General features: G+C 42.9%; 1 protein-coding gene across 6 annotated transcripts in view; it reads left to right on the forward strand.

Annotated features, from left to right (window-relative positions):
• The window catches only part of LMO1 (LIM domain only 1), a 101,618-nt gene that overhangs the window by 62,076 nt on the left and 19,867 nt on the right, over nucleotides 1-19,675 (forward strand). For all 6 annotated transcript variants that reach the window (XM_081185711.1, XM_081185710.1, XM_081185714.1 and 3 more), the window contains exon 2: nucleotides 8,637-8,850. In XM_081185711.1, coding sequence (XP_081041837.1) covers nucleotides 8,637-8,850 — 214 coding nt within the window. The remainder of the gene's footprint in view (nucleotides 1-8,636; nucleotides 8,851-19,675) is intronic.

Below are 19,675 nucleotides of genomic sequence, written 5' to 3' on the forward strand. Positions count from 1 at the left end.
CTGAATATTTCTGTTTCTTGCCAGGGGCTGCTTTAACTGCTAACAACATTCTGAACTTGAAAGCACTTCCATGTTGGAATGAGCATCCACCTTATTTCTATTGATACACCGCCCACGCATAAGGCAGTGCAAAACAGTATATACAAATAAAACATAAGATACCATAAAACAATATAAAATAATCATAAGGATGATTAGCTCACCCTGATATTTTTTTTAACAACCGAATAGGCCTATAGCATTTCTTTTAAGTATTCAGGAGATAGAACCATACAATTGTAGTTGGAATAGCTCCAAAGGATCATTCTAGTCCAGTCCTCTACAGTGTAGGAATCACAGCTAAATAATCCATGACAGATGACCACCCAACCTCTGTTTAAAAACCCCCAATGAAGGAAACGCTACCTTCTGAGTCAGTCTGTTCTACTGTCAAACAGTTGTTGCCACCAGAAAGTTAGAACCTTACACTTGTCCCTATTGAATTTCATTTTGTCAGCTTGGGCCCAGTTCTCCAATCTGCTAAGAACAACTTGAATTCTTCTGAGATATTAGCCTCCTCTCCCAGTTTGGTGTTATTTGCAAATTTGATGAGCATCCCCTCTGCTCCTTCATTCAAGACATTAATAAATATGTTGAACCGCAGGCCCATCACAGGACCCTGCAGCACTCCACTTGTCACTTTTTCCAGGACAATGAGTGAGCACTCACTGGGTTCAGTCAGTCAACCAGCAACAAATCTACCCAGCAGTAACATTGTCTAGCCCACATTTTACCAGATTTGTTCCACAAGAATATCATGGGGGACTTTGTCAAAATCCTTACTGAAATCAAGATACGTTGCATCCCACAGCATTCCCCTGATCCACCAAACTTGTAACTCTATCAAAAAAATAAGAAATAAGATGAGTCTGGCATCATTTGTTTTTGAAAAACCAATCCTGGCTTTTAATAATCATAGCATCCTTTTCTAAGTACTCACAGACTGTTTAATTATCTGTCTAGGATCTTTCCTGGTATAGATGTCAAACAGACTGGCCCATAGTTGTGTGGCCCTCATTCCCTACCTTTTCGAAGATTCCCTCTGTCTGAGCATTAGTGAGGATGACTGCTAAATCTCTGCTAGAAGAGTATGGGAACAGTGACACTGAGTGTCCAACTTCTAGTGGAAGCAAGACAATTTTTTGAGCCACGTGTAGTGACAGATGCATTTTGCTATGTACAACATATACATGGCAAGAAGCTCCCATTAGCTGCAGCTTCTCACCTGTGGATACACAGCAACATGCACACGTGACTCATTATTGCACATGTGATGGCGCATATGCAGATTGCGGACAGACTCCTACGGAGAAGTCGTTTCCCTGTGGAAATTTTGTGGCGTTGGAGTAGCCCTCAAAAAGAATAAGCACAGTGGTTTTACCTGCTCTGAGCCATGTCTCCAGAGGCGTAGGACTGGAAAGTTACAATGCCACAGAGACAATGTTCGCTTGTTATTTGCCACAGAAATCCGCAGTGATGAATGCCGGCAGTTTTGAAATTTGTTTCTCAGTGCTCTTCCCACATCAACCAGTTGCCAGCTAATTACAGCCCCAACTTTTCTACATCTCTATTTGTTCCATCTCCAGGTTGGTTCGGGTGTCGGGGAGAAAAGCATTCCAGACCAAAATGTAATTTCAAAAAACTGAACCCGACTGGCACGGGTTGACCTTGCTCGTTATTATCTGAGTGGGAATAGCGGCTTTGAACATCATATGATCTCTGAAACGGTTGCTTTTTTTCATTAGAAAACCCCCTGCTGAAAACTGACCAAATGTGTCTGTGTGTGTGTTTTATCTTGCAAAGATAACTGCAAAAAGAGAGAGAGAGATCTTTTTCACGAATAACTAGAAGGGAGAAGAAGAAAAATCAGAAAGTGTCCCTCTTTTACCTGTCTCATAAGCCTTTCTGAAGACCATTGTGTCTCTAAAATGGATAGTAAAGAATCCGAATTGTTTTTGTCTGCTAGGTATGTTGGAGGCAAGAAACCTGCCTATGACCAATTTCCACATTCTTAAAAGTATTTCTTCCTCTTGTTCCAATTCAGCTTTTTATCATTTGTTCTAAAAGGAGACTTATGGATTGGAGGGGGGAGAAAGTGAAGGTACATGCCAGTCACAATTTTATAGAAAAAGTCATGGTTAAGGTGTGACATCTCCCAAGGGTAAAACTACGGCTACAGTATTTTATGTCCACTCACATTTACGCATGTTGGAAATTCTCCGCTGTCTGACGTTAAGGCACTTGTGTGTGGGGGAAGGGAAACTAAACAACTGTAGTCACAGCCTTAACCTAGTTTAATGCCATCCACAACTTGTGTTTCTGGACTCACAGGGCCATGGGCTGAACGCAGCCTTCTAACTTTCTCTAGCTGATCTCCTCCGCAGCCCCTCCACACCCTCCTTGAGGTTTTTTACCTGGCTTTAATTTGTCCATGAATTCTGTTCATGCCATTTGCTTCTCTGGGTAGAGGAGAGAGAGAGAGAGAGAGAGAGAGAGAGAGAGAGAGAGAGAGAGAGAGAGTAGTGATGGTGCTTTGCTTCTCCCAGACCTTTATTTAATTAGCCAATTAATGGTCTTTTAAACTGGGGGGGTATTGTTTTTGTTTGTTACTATATTGTGCATTTCTGTGTTTTTATATTGTACACCACTCTGTGATCCTCGGATGAAGGGCAGTATATTATTATTATTATTTCTCAAGAAGTTACAGGCTATGAAAGGATTGTGGCTAACATTATCTGGTGGCACCATACTGAAGGTGGAGGGAATGGTAATGCATTCACAGCCGAAATGCCACCCACCTGCCCCCATCGAAAAATGAAAGGCTACTGTGGATTCTTCCATTTTTATTTTTAAAGAGAGGAATGAAGTTCGATGAGACTTTTCTTATGCCTGAGTGCTGGTGAAGTCGTGCTGATGCCTTCTCTGTGGGCCTCCTTCTGTCAAATGCCTGCATCATTAATATATATTTATTTGTACTCCACATTTTTCCCTGACAGGACTCATGGCAGCTTACAGATAAAAACAAGAATTGCTAAAAACACACAATTAAAACACAATTAAACATTAATAAAATGAAAACTATATACATATAAAAAAAATTACAATAAAAACAGTATGGCACCAGCCCTTTCATTAAAAGCAGTCAATTTCCAAAAGTGTGTCGGAACAAGAGATTCTTCACTTGCTGGTGAAGAACAAGAAGGAGGGAACAAGTCTAGCTTCTCCAGGGAGGGGGTTCCAGAGTCTAGTAACAGGCCCGCAATAATACTATACCCAGACTAGGAAAGATCCCCTCATGCCCTTTGACATAACATTTCAGCCTATATGAACTTCCGTAGCAGCTCAACACAACACTGGTGGCCACTTCTATTGGGTTCATGGCTGTCATCCCGGCAACTATTTTCTCTTTCCCTTTCCAAACCTAGCTAATGAAACCGAATATTTCCACTAAAGTTTCTGTTTTGAAAATGGATCTCGCTCCCTTGCATGCAATTTGTTGACATTTTGAAATGAGATTTTATTCCAGATTTGGAAGAAATTGCCAAAATGCTGATTCACTTGACAGGAGTCGAGAAGCCCTCCCAAAACGTGTCTCAAACTGGATGAGGAGGGGGTGGGATGATTTGTATAATGAAGCATTTCAGGATGTTGAAATTAGACAGCCTGTTATCGCTCAAAGACTTGGCTCAAGCGCTTACTGCATTTCCCCCACCCCAAACGGAAAAGGTGTCAAAAATTTAGATTTTTTTTGGGGGGGGGGAGGGGACAAATCTATTTTGGCAAAAGTAACAAAAGGTGAAAAAAATTTGGAAGTGAAACCCAAGATCTTCTGTAGGTGAGCCACTTCTCTGGTAACAGAAAAGAGTTTTAATACCTTTGAGTAGGGTGCCCAGTACAAAAGGGGACCTTTAAAAAGTTGTGTTTGTTTGAAGAGAGATTTTCAGTAGGTATATCTTGCATTACAAAGCTACAGCTGTTGAAATCCTCTCTTCCAAACAACTGCCCTGCCGCAGGTGGGCTCCCAAGGAAGTGGGCTGTGATTGTGGTACCTCTTCGCATGATAGCAGATATAGGTGCTGTAGTTGTGTTCAGGTGAGGCAGAGGTCAAGGCAAAAACCTGGACACTGGCTGGAGGGAAGACATGGCTTCAAAAGTACTTTCTGCTGCCTTCTGAAGGCTGGTGGATCAGTACTGTTGGTGACCCTCTGCCCTTGAAATGTTGCTGCCTTGCTCTGCAGCCATGCGAATGGCAGGGGCTGCCCCAGAAATCTTTGGAAGCATCCAACAAAGCCATGTCTTCTGTTCAGGGAGAGGGAGGCATCATCAAGATCAGTGTGTGTGTGTTTGAGAAATGCAACAGTTGTGAGGGTGCTGCCCTGACCTTTCAAAACAGGTGGGATAAAAATCTAGCCCATAAATAAAAGTCACCACATGCTCCGGAGTCGTCATACTGAGTGCTTTCATACTCCTACCTCACAGATTTTGGTGCCGCTGGGAGGCAATTGATCACTGCAAGATGCTGCCAAGACAAAATATGAACTGAATTACACCTCCCATTTGGGGTGCACAGCAACCCTGTTTTTGTTTGTTTCGTTTTGTAATGGATGGCTGCACTCTTAGCTTTGGAGAAATGCTAAGTATCTCACTCCACTCCGAACAAAAATCCCAATTCCTATATGGGTCTGTGCTTACTGGGTTTTATTTATTGAACTGGATTTCAATGTCATAAAGTCTGGTACAAAGTGGCCCGTGTTAGACATACCTTGGGTTCAACTGTGAGAAGTAAGAAAGCATTTGTTCCTTTACATGGACACTTCTTGGGTCAATAGTTTTGGAGGGTCTTGTGCCAGCCTCAGCATCCCTCAGCTGTCCATGTAGCGGTTCTGGTGGTAACTGATGCAACCAATAAGAGGCAGACAATTTTCTTTGTCCGGTCTCAAGTCCTGTCTCAGCATTTCCCACTTCACTATTGGTCTCATATGGAGGGAGTCTTAGAATTGGAAGACACCCAGTAGGCCGTCTAATTGAAGACCATACTCTGTGGGAAATGGGCTGTTGGTTTTATTAGCCAAACTAAAATTATTGAATATCACGGTAAATGCAGCAATGCAGCTGCAAATGGACTCCTGAGTCCTTTCCAAAGCAGATTTAATTGAAAATAACTCCTATTGATTTCAGTGGAACTTTTAAGCTAATTTACTTGGGATCATGCCTAAATATACATGGACAAAGTCATCCATAAGCAGACAATGGCTGTACAGTTAGAGGGTAGACTGATGAACTCAGTAAAGGGAAAGTTGGATTCAGCTCCCCATACAGCCTTGGAGTTGACCGGGTGGTCATGAGGCAATATGTTTCAGTCCAACCTGTACATTCATTCCTAAGTCTGTTCTGTCCCATTTGCACATTAATACGTACACGTGTAAGCTTTTTTAAAAAAACAACAGTCTGCATCAAAGTATGTATTTGTGAAATATTGCCACAAAAGACACATTTCTAAACTTATTATTTACTCAAAACTATGTGTATTCAAACATATTTTATCTGAAAATATGGACTTCTTATAATAATTATTATTATAAAAGCTTTTCATTTACAAAAGAGAAATACCATTGATAAAACACAACAGCACTCAGTAAAAATAAATAATTGTCAGTATTGATCAAGCAAGTCAGGTAATGGCTGGGTAAATGCATTTTTTTTAGCACAAGAGCTACATCCAGGGGAGAGTGAAATCTGAAGGATAGCTACACTCTGACCCACACCTTACTTTGGAAGCTGTGGATCAGGTCAGTTCATCGGAAGAATTTGCAAAGGACAAATTCTCCAAACCTCTCTAGATCCTGTGTGCAACTCTGACCTCCTTAGCGGAAGAGTAGGATACACACAGTTGACAAATAAATAATAACAGGGAGCTACCCAGGGGAGATCTTGTGTAATGCCTATGCATGCATCCATATATTTCGAGTCACAGACATATTTTGAGTGGCACTATTGATTGTGTGCCGTCTTTTGAGAACATGGTTGTATTTTTCCTTAGTAATATGAGTTTGGTAGGCTTTTTTTAAAAAAAAAGTCAAAAGTTGCTGGCATTAACACTGAAAGTGGATTTTTGTGACTCCAGCAGGCTCAGTGAAGAGGGCTCTTTTTAAGTCTCAAGGGTTTTTGAACATTACTTGACCTGTCTCCATAGTACTGAGGCCATTTTTGATAACAAATGGATCAATACCTCCCTGTTTGTCTTGAAGTGTCTTAAGTGCTGTTGTTGTCCGCTTGCAGTTCTGACAAAGCAATTATTACTGTAAGAGTGGCGGTTTTTATGTGTTGAGCATTTGCTACCCTCAGGTCACCCTTGCTTTTAAGGAAAGCATAAAATGTCACTTGCCATAGCGGGATTAACTAGAACCACTATGGTTAAGGGTCTGTTAATAATTCCATAATATATCCTGCTTTGGTCTGAATACTACTTCAACTTGACAAGAGAGTTTTTCCTTTGACTATCCTACTAGCAACCATTTCCTTCTCTCCTCATCTCAGGCCAAATAAGTGCATTGGGGTTGAGTTTGTTTTTACTGCAAGGAAACAAGCATTTTTAACAGGGATATTGATGGTTCCTAAATATTCAGGAGTAGGAGCAAAGACATTTGCTACTGGGGGCAAGAGAAGAAATTATTATTTTCTAAGAAACAAAACACAAACCCTGGAAATCCTCACACACAGTTGGCTAACTTATTAACTCTGCTATAATTGGGGTATAGTTATATATGGATCCACTGCAACCAGAATTTGACAGTGCTCTTTGCTTTCTTCTTTGTACCTCGTGTGTATGTAATGGCACCTTTAGGGATCACCCCAAGAATAAAAGAATAGTATTTAGAATGGGTATCATTATTGTTATTACTATTATTTATTAAATTTGTATACAGTGGTACCTCGGGTTACATGCACTTCAGGTTACAGACGCTTCAGCTTACAGACTCCTCTAACCCAGAAATAGTACCTCGGGTTAAGAACTTTGCTTCAGGATGAGAACAGAAATCGTGCTCTGGCGGCGCAGCAGCAGCAGGAGGCCCCATTAGCTAAAGTGGTGCTTCAGGTTAAGAACAGTTTCAGGTTAAGAACGGACCTCTGGAACGAATTAAGTACTTAACCCGAGGTACCACTGTACTGCCTTTAGTCTGAAGATCACCGGGTAGTTCACAGCATAAAAATACAAAATGCATAAAAGAAACAAACAGACAAACCAAAGAGAAACACATTTAAAATGCCAAAGAATATTTAATTAGCCAAAGGCTTGGTTATAGAGAAACGATTTTGCCTGACACCCAAAGATGCATAATGAAGACACCAGGCAGGCCTCCCCGGGGGGAGCATTCCACAGACGGGGAGCCACTGCAGAAAAGGCCCGTTCTTGTAGAATGCCCATGTGATACCTTTTCTCGTGACATGCTGAGAGGCATACTACTTTATCACTACACTCGGAAGCAGCTTCAGGTATTGACCAAGGTCCAGCAATTGACCTTGATGGTTGAAGCTCCAGGGAAGCATCTAGGATTAGCATGCCAGTCAATTGACCAAATACTGTCAGCTGGCCAACTGTTACTTGACTGTGGCCAAACATTGTCAGATGCTTGAAGAATTCGCCTCCAGCCTCCTTAGCATAACTCCTTTCAGTAGCAGCCCTGGGTGAAGCTGCTCAGCTGCCCACTCCCCAATACTTGTGTTGACTCCAGCTACCTGGACAGGCTGTGCAACCCCAGCCACCCCAGCCTCGTCCAGGTAAGGTACAACAACACCGACATCATCCAGAAGGTGGCTCAGTGGCCCTGCCTCATCTCATAGGCCACTGTTGCTGCCTTTCAGCTTCTCACTGCAGCTTTTCCTTCTCTGGCCAACGAAGGGGGCCAGGCTGGTGTTCTCCTCACAATGATGTTTATCTTGAGAGGCAAAAGGTGCAACATCCCAGCAGCTCTTGGTTCCCTGATCAGTGGGAGAGGCTACTTACCTCTTTTTCCTTGTTCTATTTTATTTTGCCGGTTTTTCAAAAAGTTGCAACAGGTTGATCATGCCAGTCAACAAAAATTAAAGTCTGTCGTGTCTGAAATGTATATTTTTTCCTTAATGAAGCTTTTTGATCATACTCACTGGAGTAGTTCTGGAAGTCAGGCAGAAGAATCAGTAGAGGTAGCAGAGAGGTTAACCTCAACTAGGTGGGCAACCTGTGGACATCTGGATGTCTTGGACTCCAGGTCCCATCATCCATGACTGCTGGACGTACTGGCTGAGACTGATGGGAGTTGGAGCTCAACAACATTTGGAAAGCCGCAAGTCGCCCACCCTTGACTTAAGCAAAATCCATGGTGTCAAGCCAGTTTGATTATGGGGGCAAATTATGGCCATATCCCTGCAACTAATTGTGCTGCCCAGAGCAAAAAAATAATGGGACTCAGATTGTCTGTTCACTTAATAGACAACCAGCTAGAAAACACCAAGAACCTGCCAGCATTCTGTACTGGGGATTTCCGCAGAGAGCTAGCAGGAACCTGCTCAGTAACTTTACCTGTAACGTCCTCATGGGTGTGCTTTGTTGTTCATAGGTGTGCCAATGTTATCCGTCCAGCCGAAAGGGAAGCAAAAGGGCTGCGCTGGCTGCAACCGGAAGATTAAGGACCGATACCTTTTGAAGGCCTTGGATAAGTACTGGCATGAAGATTGTCTAAAGTGCGCCTGCTGCGACTGTCGCCTGGGAGAGGTTGGATCAACACTTTACACAAAGGCAAATCTCATTCTCTGCCGCAGAGATTACCTGAGGTAAGTTAGGTTTTATGCCACACCTGCTTATAAGCATCTCACTCAATAAACTGCTTTCTTTTTTCCCCTGCCATTGGCGTTTAAGACGTAACTCTATTGTTTGTTTACTTTATTTCCTTTTGGAAAATCTGTGGCGTACCTGTACAAAGAAGACCAACCCCCACAAAACAAACCTATGTCAACTTTTCAGGAAGAATAACTTTGGTGGGATGCTTTTTGTTGGAACCATAGTACAGAAGGAAAGGGTTATACTTGCCCCCCCCCCAAAAGCCACAAACTGCTATTTAAATAACAAAAGACACATGAAATGCATTCACACCCTAAGTTTCTTAGTTAATTTTCTATTCTGATGCACCTTCAAAGGAAAATATGCTTAGATTTTTAGGAGTAAATAAAATAGAAAGCCTGTTGGACCTTATTTATCTCTCATTTCTTTTGGCCAAAGTTGCCAAAAGTTGGGGAAATGAATTGGGATTGCAAACGTTCCCTCCTTTGCCCTTCTTTTGCCCCAAATTGCATAAGTACTGAGCAACCAAAGGGGAATCCCTCAGTTATTTGAATGCAGAATCTCCAATGATCCTGAGAAACCTTCAAAAGATGCTTTTTCTCGCCCGGGGTAAGGAGGAGAATTCCCACACTCAAAAAACAATATGATCTCCCCCTTCACTGCTTACTTTTTCCTGCAGTGAGGGGAGTAAAAGTAAAAGAAGTGCATAAGTTTTACTCATAATTTAGTAACAATTGAGATACAATCAGTTTCCTGTGAAATTCAGCAACAAAAATACTATGGGGTTGATACTCAGATAATACAAATAGAAATAAAGAACTAAATATATATATACCGGTATATACTCAAACAGGTATGGGGTGCCTGTGGTCCTTCAGATGTTGGATTTTGTGCACCAGGAACTTCAATCTTCATGGCCTGTGTTCTGAAATAAAGGGAGCTGTGGTCCAACAATATATGGGGGATCATGTCTTCCCAATCCCTGTGCTATAGGCAGGGCTTTTTTTTTCAGCCAGAACTTGTCATAACTCAACTCCAGCACCTCTCAGGTGAGCACCATTGCCATTCTAAGAGAATGAGGGATATATTCATGGTGAGTTCCAGCTCCTCTTTTTCTAGAAAAATAGCACAGGCTGTACAAAACATTCATAGTATCATGAAATAAAGGAAAGGTATGCAGGCCTTACAATGGTTTTACCTTGCTTCCAGATACGGGCTGAATAATAACGTAGCTCTTGTAAACGGTCCTACCTGACACCGCTTTCCAAATTCCAAAACTGCCACTTTCCACCTCAGCAGCGATCATGTGAATCAAGCCTATACAAAGTGTGTGGGTAAACTTTTGCAGAAGATGTTTTATATGCATTGAATCATTCTTAGCCCCGTTGTATGGATTAGGTGGGCTTGAATGGCTCCTTCAGCTTTCTTGCGGAGCTCAATAAATTTGTTAAAATGATGCTGTATCCATGTAAAAAAGCATACAGCAGAAACGCTTTCAAATACCATTTGAAAAGTATCCCTGGCACTCTTAGTGCACTGCAACAGGGCATTGGTCCCTGGCACAGAGGCCTGTGTAGCTGAAGAGGCATCATCCTGTGTAGGGCAAGTGGAGCGGGACTGTCCCGCTCAGGCCCTCTTGCCATTTCAAATGCATTAGCACACCTACACACGCCATTCCCTTTACTCCTACAAAATGCCAGCATCGCTTTGTACCAGAGCTCTGGGATTTGGGACCTCTCTGTCCTTTCAGGTGGCACGCAAGGGACTGCAGGCGGAATCGGCTATTAGCTGTCATGCCAGCATAGGCGAAAGTGGGGGAAGGTGGCCTGGTTCCAGCTCCAGTTCAAAGGCATAAATGGGTAGCACTGAAGACTGTGGGCTTCTGCAGATGACTTGCTTATTGAGCATCCGTCCTGATTTGCTTGCACAAAGCTTACGCAGAGGTTAGAGCACGTCCAGTCTTTAACGAGCAGTCGTTCTCCTTTGTTTGCACAGTGATTATACACCTTTCTGTTGATCGTTAGTTCTGTTCACACTTTTCAGCGCATTTCCTGTCACTTTCCTAACCATTAAAAAATTGTTTGTTTGTTTCTTAAATAGATTTGTTGCTCTGTGGCGACAGAGTCCTTTAACCCACTTTAATTGAGCAAACTTGCCTTTCCGGTATGCACTGGAAGCCCTCCTGCAAAATACTGACAGTCTGGAGGTGTGACCCCCTGTTTGCTTGTATCTTTTGCATCATCACCTTGGCCCTCAGTATCAAGACTAGGGCTGCAAATGTTCTTGACTCTTTCCAGAGAGAAATCATCACCACAGATTTGGAGAGGAAATGCAGCCTTGGCACACTATAATATCCACTCCCCCTCATTTTAAATCAGCCCTCAGAAAGGTCTCCAACTCTTACCTTTGGGTATAATTAGAATCATAGCACTGTATGGAATTAAAATCTTGTTTGTTTGCTGGCTTTATTAGATTTCTTACCTGGCCTGTACCATAAGGTCCCAGAATGGATTACAGAAATAAAATATACAATAAATATACAATAAAATATACAATAAAATATAAAATTTATTTATAAAACAGAGCCGTGAAAATGTAAAAACAGTTCAATACATAAAAGAGTTTAAAACAATGTCACATCTAATAACAAGGCAAACATTTGAAAGCAATTCCATATATATAAAAACAGTTTTAAAATACTTCCAGTACAGATGCAATCTGGGAAAAGAACTCATCCATCAAAGGCTTGCTGAACACTCCACCCTGTGGAAGGCCACCGTCTTCTCAATAGACAAATGTAAACCGTTTCTGGTCCACAAATCAGTCCCTTGGTACCTATACTACACTGGCTCTCATCTTCTGGCATCTTTGTCTGTTTTTTTGTTTTAATGTAGCATTAGCATCCTACCTTTCCTCCAAGAAGCTTAAGAAGACATATATGCTTCTTCTTCTCCTTCCCATTTCCTCCCTCGCAACAACCCTGTGGGCTGAGGAATGGGGACTTTCCTAAGGTCACCCAGTGAGCTTCATGGCTTGGCAGGGGCCCGAACACTGGTTTCCCAGGTCCCAGCACATCACTCCTAACCACTACACCACACTGGCTCGCAATGAAGAAGGCACTGGCGTTTCAGGAAATTAGAGGGCATCAACCGTGAGAGGGACTTGTGCCTCCACTTGCCCTGCTTCTTGTGTGAGGCAAGATCTGCAAGTCTGCTTTTTCCGCTGAGATGTGTGATCTCAACATGCATACTCCCCCTCCTTCCGTTTTGAGTGTCATTTGCATCAATCTTTTTAGCTATCAAATGGAATTATGGTTAGTTGATTATTAGCTATGGCCCCACAACCCAGAAAAAACTTGTCACAGTTGAGACTCACAGAAATAAATAGGATTTTAGTTCATCACAGCCAAGTCCCATTTCAGTAGTCACAACTAGCTTGTCCTGGATTCCACCCAATGCCTTTTTGAATGTTATGAATAACTCCTCGCTCTTTCTTGTAGGAGCTATTGTAAATGAACCTCACAGACCTGCTATCTGAACATAGATTTATGCAAACGTCCATTTTATTTGTTCAAATAAATACTTTGGAGAGGCTTCTTGTACTGAAGCATGTAAACAATCACCGTGAACCATGTCATGGCTGCGGGTCAGGTTGTACGATACGATTTCAGGGAGCTGATGTTCCTTTCCTGCCAGCCTCAGCCAACTTTAGTTCCATTCACCATAATTATTTTTTTTGTATTTTGGCTTATTGTAATTAAAGGGAAGGCAGGAATAGGAAGGGAAAGCAGGGGGATACACATCTCTGTATTCTGACAATACCTCTAAATGGCTGAGTGGCACATTATTGGAATGTCATATGCCTTGTAAAGCTTGTTCCATTCAGGACAGAAATAGAGGCTCCGAAAGAAAATTAGTAGTTGCATTCTCAAGGTTAACATTTAAATTTACATTAGCAGGAATATACGCCGGTTGAGACGCAGTTTCAGAGCCTTTCCATAAAGATGCCATTATATCCAGAAACAAGGAGGCAAGTAAAACAGCTAGAAAGCACAAGGCACAGTTTTGTGAACACTTTGTGATAGAGGGAGATCTAATGGTTGTGGCTTCTGGTGCCCATGCTGCTAATATTCTGCAAACAAAGACAGTGTCTGGTAGGGCAGCTAGGGAATAGGCAGATCTGTCAGTTTTGGCTTCCCATTTTCCCAGTCTTAAATTCAGTTCTTCACATTTCCACATTAGATTGTTATTTTTTAAAAAATAAAATAAAACCTAATGGAAATTCATTAGCATTTTAAGTTCTTTTAACATCTATATATTCAAATAAATTAGTATTTATTCATTTAACAAAAGTGTATGTGTATACACACACACACACCTCCATCTCATAAAATATTAAGGCAGTGTACAGCGATATATGTATACAAAAAAAACATAAAACACCACTAACACAGTACGAAACAATCATTAAATGACTGACTAATCAAAAAGGTTTTAAATGACTGTGAGGGCTGGTGGCCTAAAAGGGTCTTCAAGAGACGCCCAAGTGTCAAAAGGTAAGGATTGTCTGTCAGATCTGTGCCAGAAGAGTGTTCCATGGCATTCGACTAGCAGTACTCAGTGCCCAAGAACAAGTTGAAGCCAATCGGGGTCTGTAACATCAGAGGCGGATCCGAGGGAGCACAGATTTGGGGGTGAGAAGCTGCATTGGGTGAGAAGCCTCGGAAGTGCTGCCTGTGGAGGGTGCTATATTTTGGCGTCGCACAGGACATCACTGAAATTTGAGACCTCAAGGGTGGAATCTACACACATAAAAAACCGCTGTGAAAATGCTTTTTAAAAAACGTATTGAAAAATATATTGAGCTCACCTTCGCCATCTTGTATCACATTTGTGTATTGCACTTTACAGCACATTTAATATGTTTTATTTGCAGCTTCAGTAGCAGACCTTGGACTCAGCTAGACAGCTGTATAGCTCAGTCCAAGGTCTGCTACTGGTAACATGGGGGACAACTAACAGCATTCCTCTGGATGATCTCAGGGCTTGGCCACACTTTCCCCGTGCCTAGAAAGCATGGGATGGGTCTGAGTAGTTTGCCTTTGCCCCACCACTTCCCCCTGAAAAACCCGCTCTTTGGTGCTAAACCAGAACAAATAGCCGATTGCCATTTGTTCCGATTCACTGCTAAACTATGGGTTTTCCTGGGGAAAGACAGTGGGGCAAATGGAGGCATGGATGAACCCTCAGTGACTGAGCTAGGATATAAGGGCTCAGGTGGTACGCCGGGTAACCTGAGGAAGGCAGTCCTTAAGGTACATACTAAAGAAATGATGGGTTGACTTTCTTTCTCTTTGGGATGAGGAGAGCCATCCTGGCCGTCAGCTGCATGTCCTGAGAAGATACCTTTTATTGCTCAAGAACCATGACTGTAGCTCAACAGCAATACTCTGTGTTTCCTACCCTCAGCCAGTTGCATAGTGCAGCGGTCTGTATTTTAGTCTGTCCTCAGCAACCGTTCTGTGGACATCCTGTTTCAGTTTCCAAAGTGCTTCATAAGCACTGTGGGTGAAAGGTGTTTACAGTAGCTTCAGTGTCTCTTTTCATTACTGTCTGTGCAGAGTAAGACCTTGATTCTTGGAGGTGTGCCGTTTCTACCTGGAGAAGAGCTGCTCTCAGGAATACCTAGTTTTCATCAGGCTGCCATTTTGAGGCAAGGGCAGTGGAACAAAATTAAATGGTCAGATCTGGACGTAGACCCTGAATGTCACATGTACGCATGCCAAACTTGTCAGACTCAAGTAACTCTGTCAAAGTGATGAATACAAGTGACTGCAGCTTCTGTGTTCAGGAACGGACTTTGGTAAAGCCAAGAATCGTTTTAAGGCAAATGGTGCTTCTTCCACAAATAGATGTCGTGTTTTGTGGCCACTGGCAACAAATACCACTGGACAGGAATAGTGAACTTTTAAATAGAAAGCACCAGTCTTTAGAATTTCGATGGAAACATTAATATAACTTCCCAAAAGAAGATGGCAATCAATCTGTTCATATTTTTTAAGATGTACATCTATGTAAGAGGATAAAAACAAGAACCGTACATGAAATGTGTGTGTGGGGGGGTCCATTAGGGCAAAATAGATACTGCCCCACTAACCTATGTGCGTCTCCAGCTAGCCCCCCCCCCCCACCTGCCTGCCTTCTTACTTACAACCAGTTTAAGAAGTAGCACTGGCTTCCAGCTTCATCCTCAGTCTCAGTGTTGCACTGAGCTCATCAGGGAGGAAGAAGTTCAAAGTAGTTGACTCTGCTTGCCATTGGCTCTAGCTCCCCCTACTGCTGGCCTCCTGCATTATGCCCTAGCAGTCCCAATGGATGTCACTGACACACAGCCACTAACAACACATGTGGGTAGGTGAAAAAAAAGTCCACAACCTTTTTTTTGCACAATACCTTCCATAGTTTGGTGTAGCAAGTGGCAGGGACTAAATGACCCCATCCAGCTTTCTGGGTAGAATTTCAGAGGAAACAAAAGCAATGTGGTGTAGTGGTTAGAGTGGGAGACCAGGGCTGAAATCCCTGCTTGGCCCTACTTGCTTCAACCTAACACACACCACAGAGTTGTTGTGGGGATTAAATGGGGGGGGGGGCAACGACCATGTATGCCACCTTGAGCTCCTTGGAGAAAAGGTGTGATATAAATGCAATTAATAAATCATAAGACGAGGTTCATTGTACTGACTTATTTTCCCTCCCGCCCCCAATATATGGAGGTATCATTGATTAGGTCCCAAGAAATTTGAGTTCCCATAATGAGGCACCCTCAAAACAAGCTATTGGGGAAGTCCCACTCCTCTTACTTCTCAAAGTGTCATCCTTGCCCAGTTCCAAGGTGTGGAGTTAACACATGGCTGGCTGGATTCCAGCACCAAAAGAAGAGATAGACACTGCAGTTGTATGAGTTCTCCAGATAAGCAGCTACACACATGCACACACCACAAATGTGGGCAGGAATTTTGCATCACCTTTGTTATTTATCTCAAGCAAGTCTTCAACTCCCTTGGGTGCTAAGCATGCTTCCCTAAACAATGCTAGGGAAGCTATAGCACTTTTCATTCCTTTTTTGTGATACTATCCTACAAGACTGACTACGAAATGTGGGTTTGCCACATCAGAATGGCAATGCCGGGATAAGGAGTAAGGCAAAGACGCTGCTATAATAATGTGATCTCTATAAAAGGATTTCCCTATTCCTTTCATTTAACCTACATTTGGCTTGAAAGATCTGAGCAGAAATTTACAGCTGCCCATTTCTGCCGTGCTCAGATGTAGCAGTCATCCCATTAGAGCATACTGGCTTTGGCATAATGGGTCGCATAAAAGTTCTATTGCACTGTCTGCAACTTTGAAGCAAAGACCTTCCCCAAAGTATGATATCTTAACTGAGGCCGTCTAGTTGAAGTTCCACACTCTAAAGGCAAAAATAGATTGCACTTGGTTTGTTAGTTGACTTTTTTATTATTTCCTAAAGCCTTGTGATTAAGTGAAAAGCTTGCGTGGACTAAATCTTGCAGCCGTTTGATGTTCCAACCTGCCTCTGGCACTTTCAGACTTGCTGTTTTGCTACTGATAATTTTTAAACTCTCCAAAGAGACCTCTGCTCTGTTCATGTGTGTTTGCATAGCCTCTGTGAAACTCAAGTTGTGTGTTAATGCTCGTTGCAGCAGTTACACCCCAGGTGTCTCCCCCACGTAATACTAATACTGTGGCCAGCAAGCCAAAACCCTGTGGTTGAAATGAAGCACTCAAATTTGTACAAATTTACTGGATTTCTTTTGTAAAATGGTTACACGGTTTGCTCAAAAGAAATGGAGTCGGGCTCTAGCAAATTCTGAAGGACACGGAGAAGAAAGTGCCCGATAGTAAAATTCTTCCTTCTTCAGAGATGAGAAGCTTTATATTGAGATCACCACTGGTTTGAGTCTACTGCGTTGAAATGTAACGGCTTCTGTCTGAAATTAGTAATTGATTTCTTAAACTCTGGCATGAAGAGAGGAGGACTGATAGCTGAAAGGGCACAGTGGCTAGGGTGAATCTTACATAACGAGAGCCCTGCTATATCAGACCAAAGGCCCATCTTCTTCAGCATCCTGTTCCCCCAGTGATCAGCAAGGTGCCAATGGACAGCCAGCAAGATGAACCTGCATGCAGCCCTGCTAGTTTGTCAGCTGCCTCCTCAGCTACCATGGAAATCTTGGACAGCTGAGTGGAGGCTGGCTCCTCGCCTTATGTGTCATTGGCATAAGAGCCAACTCCTAGGGGCCAAGGTCTCTTCACCCCCAATAAAATTGAGAGGGCCACCCCCACCCCAAATGATGGGCATTGACATTCAAATGGTGTGTCTTGTGATTGATTATGTGTGGCAGGAATTCCCTGGGGTCCCTCTCGTATTTTATCCAAGTTGGCACTTGTCAGGCTTCAGGGAATCAGATTTCTCCCACTCCCCACCCCACTTACCACCTTGGCAGTAGGTAAGCAGAACAAAGGAAAAGGAGTCTTCTTACCAGTTAGAAACTTTCATGATCACAGCGAGAGAACAAAGAATCCATTCCTAGGAATTCCCAATTAAGGGTCCCACCCACTTCCTCCCTAGTCACCCACATCATTACCGTGTCTTGTAACCTGATCCCACAATCACTGTGTTTTCTGTTCTGCCACCTTTTTAGCTCTTCTTGTTCTTGGGCTGGGTGGAGGAATGCTTCCCAGAGATAGTGAATCTGTTAATTCTCTCTCTCCCAGTGCTTCTTCTCCTAGCTGTTCCCCATCCAGTATTTCCCAGCTTCTGCCTTCTGAACTGTGTCCCTCTGCAAACCACTGTTCAAAATCTATACTGTCCTCCTGCTCCTGGGAAGATTCAGGATCCTGATCAGGAGCAGGGGGACGGTCCCACCATTCCTCCTCAGTGCAGTCCTCCTCAGGACAGTCCCTGGTAGCACCCCTGGTATCTTCTGGTAATATTGTGACAGGACCCTTTCCCAAGTCACCACTTGAGCTCTTGCCACACCCAGCCTCTCATTCCTCCTCCTCTGCTTGCCATCTATCTTGATTGGCACCATGGGACCCACGGCAGGGTTGGGGTTTTTTGTCCCAATGTGCCTCACTTTACACTTGCATACATTGAATCACATCTGCTGCTTCAATCCCCATTCATCTATTAAGGATAAAGTCTTCCTGTTCTGGGTGGCTTGTATCAAAGGGTGATCACTATTCCATGCAGACCCCAGGCTTGTACCATTAGCTATCCGTTCGCCAACAAAAACTGCTCTTTTATAAGATGTATACTATCCAGGTAAGCAAGGCACTGTTAAACAGCATACATGTGGAAGGGTTACAGCTCAGTAACAGAGGACATGTTCTGCTTGCCAAAGATCTCAGGTTCAATTCCCAGTAAAGTGATATCTTGGATCCCACACATGTTGCGAGTCGAACCTCTTGGCTCCTGAACACCGCAAACCCAGAGGTGAGTGTTACGGCTTGTGAACGTTCTTTGGAACCCCAATGTCCGATGTGACTTCCTCGGCTTCCGATTGGCTGCAGGAGCTTCCTGCAGCCAATTGGAAGCCGTGCCTTGGTTTCTGAACATTTTGGAAATTGAACAGACTTCCAGAACAGATTCCTACCACTGTACCTCTAGGTAGGGCAGGGAAAGACTCCTGTCTGAAACCCCAGAGAGCCACTGGAAGTAAATGTAGGTCGGGGTGTCTAATCAATACCCCTGCAGATGTTGTTGGAGTCCCAGCCAGCATGGCCAGTGGTCAGGATGATGGGATTTGTAGTCCAACCACAACTGGAAGGCCATAGGTTGGTCATACCTGCTGCAGGCAATCCTGAGCTAGATGGACAAGATACATGTGCCATTTAGCACAACTAAAAAGGTGCAATTTATTTTGTAGAAGGGAAGTAAGTGTTCTTCCTTATAGATCTTTACCATACATATGCCAAAGAGTGAATCTGAAAAGGTAGCACATGTATCTTGTTCCATCTGTGCGTCTGTCTCTTCATCGGACTGGAAAAGTGTAAAAAGACTCTCAAACTAGGTCACCTTTTATCATACCACAGAAAAAGCTTGTAACAAGACACTGCACTTTCTTGATGCAACAATTCATTGGTTGCTGTCCTGTTAATTAAGTACGCAAATATTTATCCAAACAGCCCAAGGAGCACTAGATCCTTTGGATAGGCAGAGCTTCATAAAAGCTGCTGTAGTGTTTCTATGGAGGATGCACAATGAATTCTGATAAACTGGAGCTTGAAAATACCATGGTTCAGCAAATGGGGATTCTGCTGAAAACTAGATTCAGCGGCTGAGTGCATCAATGACAGGCATGTCATCATTACAATAGCAAATCTGTGATATTTTTAAATATGTCTCTGACGAGGAAGTCGTCCCCCCCCCCATTGGAAGATTTTCCAGAAAGTCAAGTACATACAAAAATGAGCTTGTTAGGAGAAATTCACATTAAGATACTGAAGAACTTTCATAAGGAACTTGATGGAGAACAGTTGTTTTTTTTTTGAAGAAAGGAACCGGAAAATTGGCAGATTTGTCAATCCCTAGAGATATGCCATGTGAATATTGTTTTCTCATAAGCAGGCATATATTGAAGGTCAAATTTTGTCCCATTTCAGAGATGCTGTGTAATGTAATGTGTTGCCTTATGCAGTAATTCCAGTACAATTTCTATTCCTTATCTAGATCCACAATAGTGGAAGAGATGAGACATTATAAAAACCATTTGTACTTTCTGCCCAGACACAG

This window comes from Podarcis bocagei (assembly GCF_964188305.1).
Source record: "Podarcis bocagei genome assembly, chromosome: 1".
Lineage (NCBI taxonomy): Eukaryota > Metazoa > Chordata > Lepidosauria > Squamata > Lacertidae > Podarcis > Podarcis bocagei.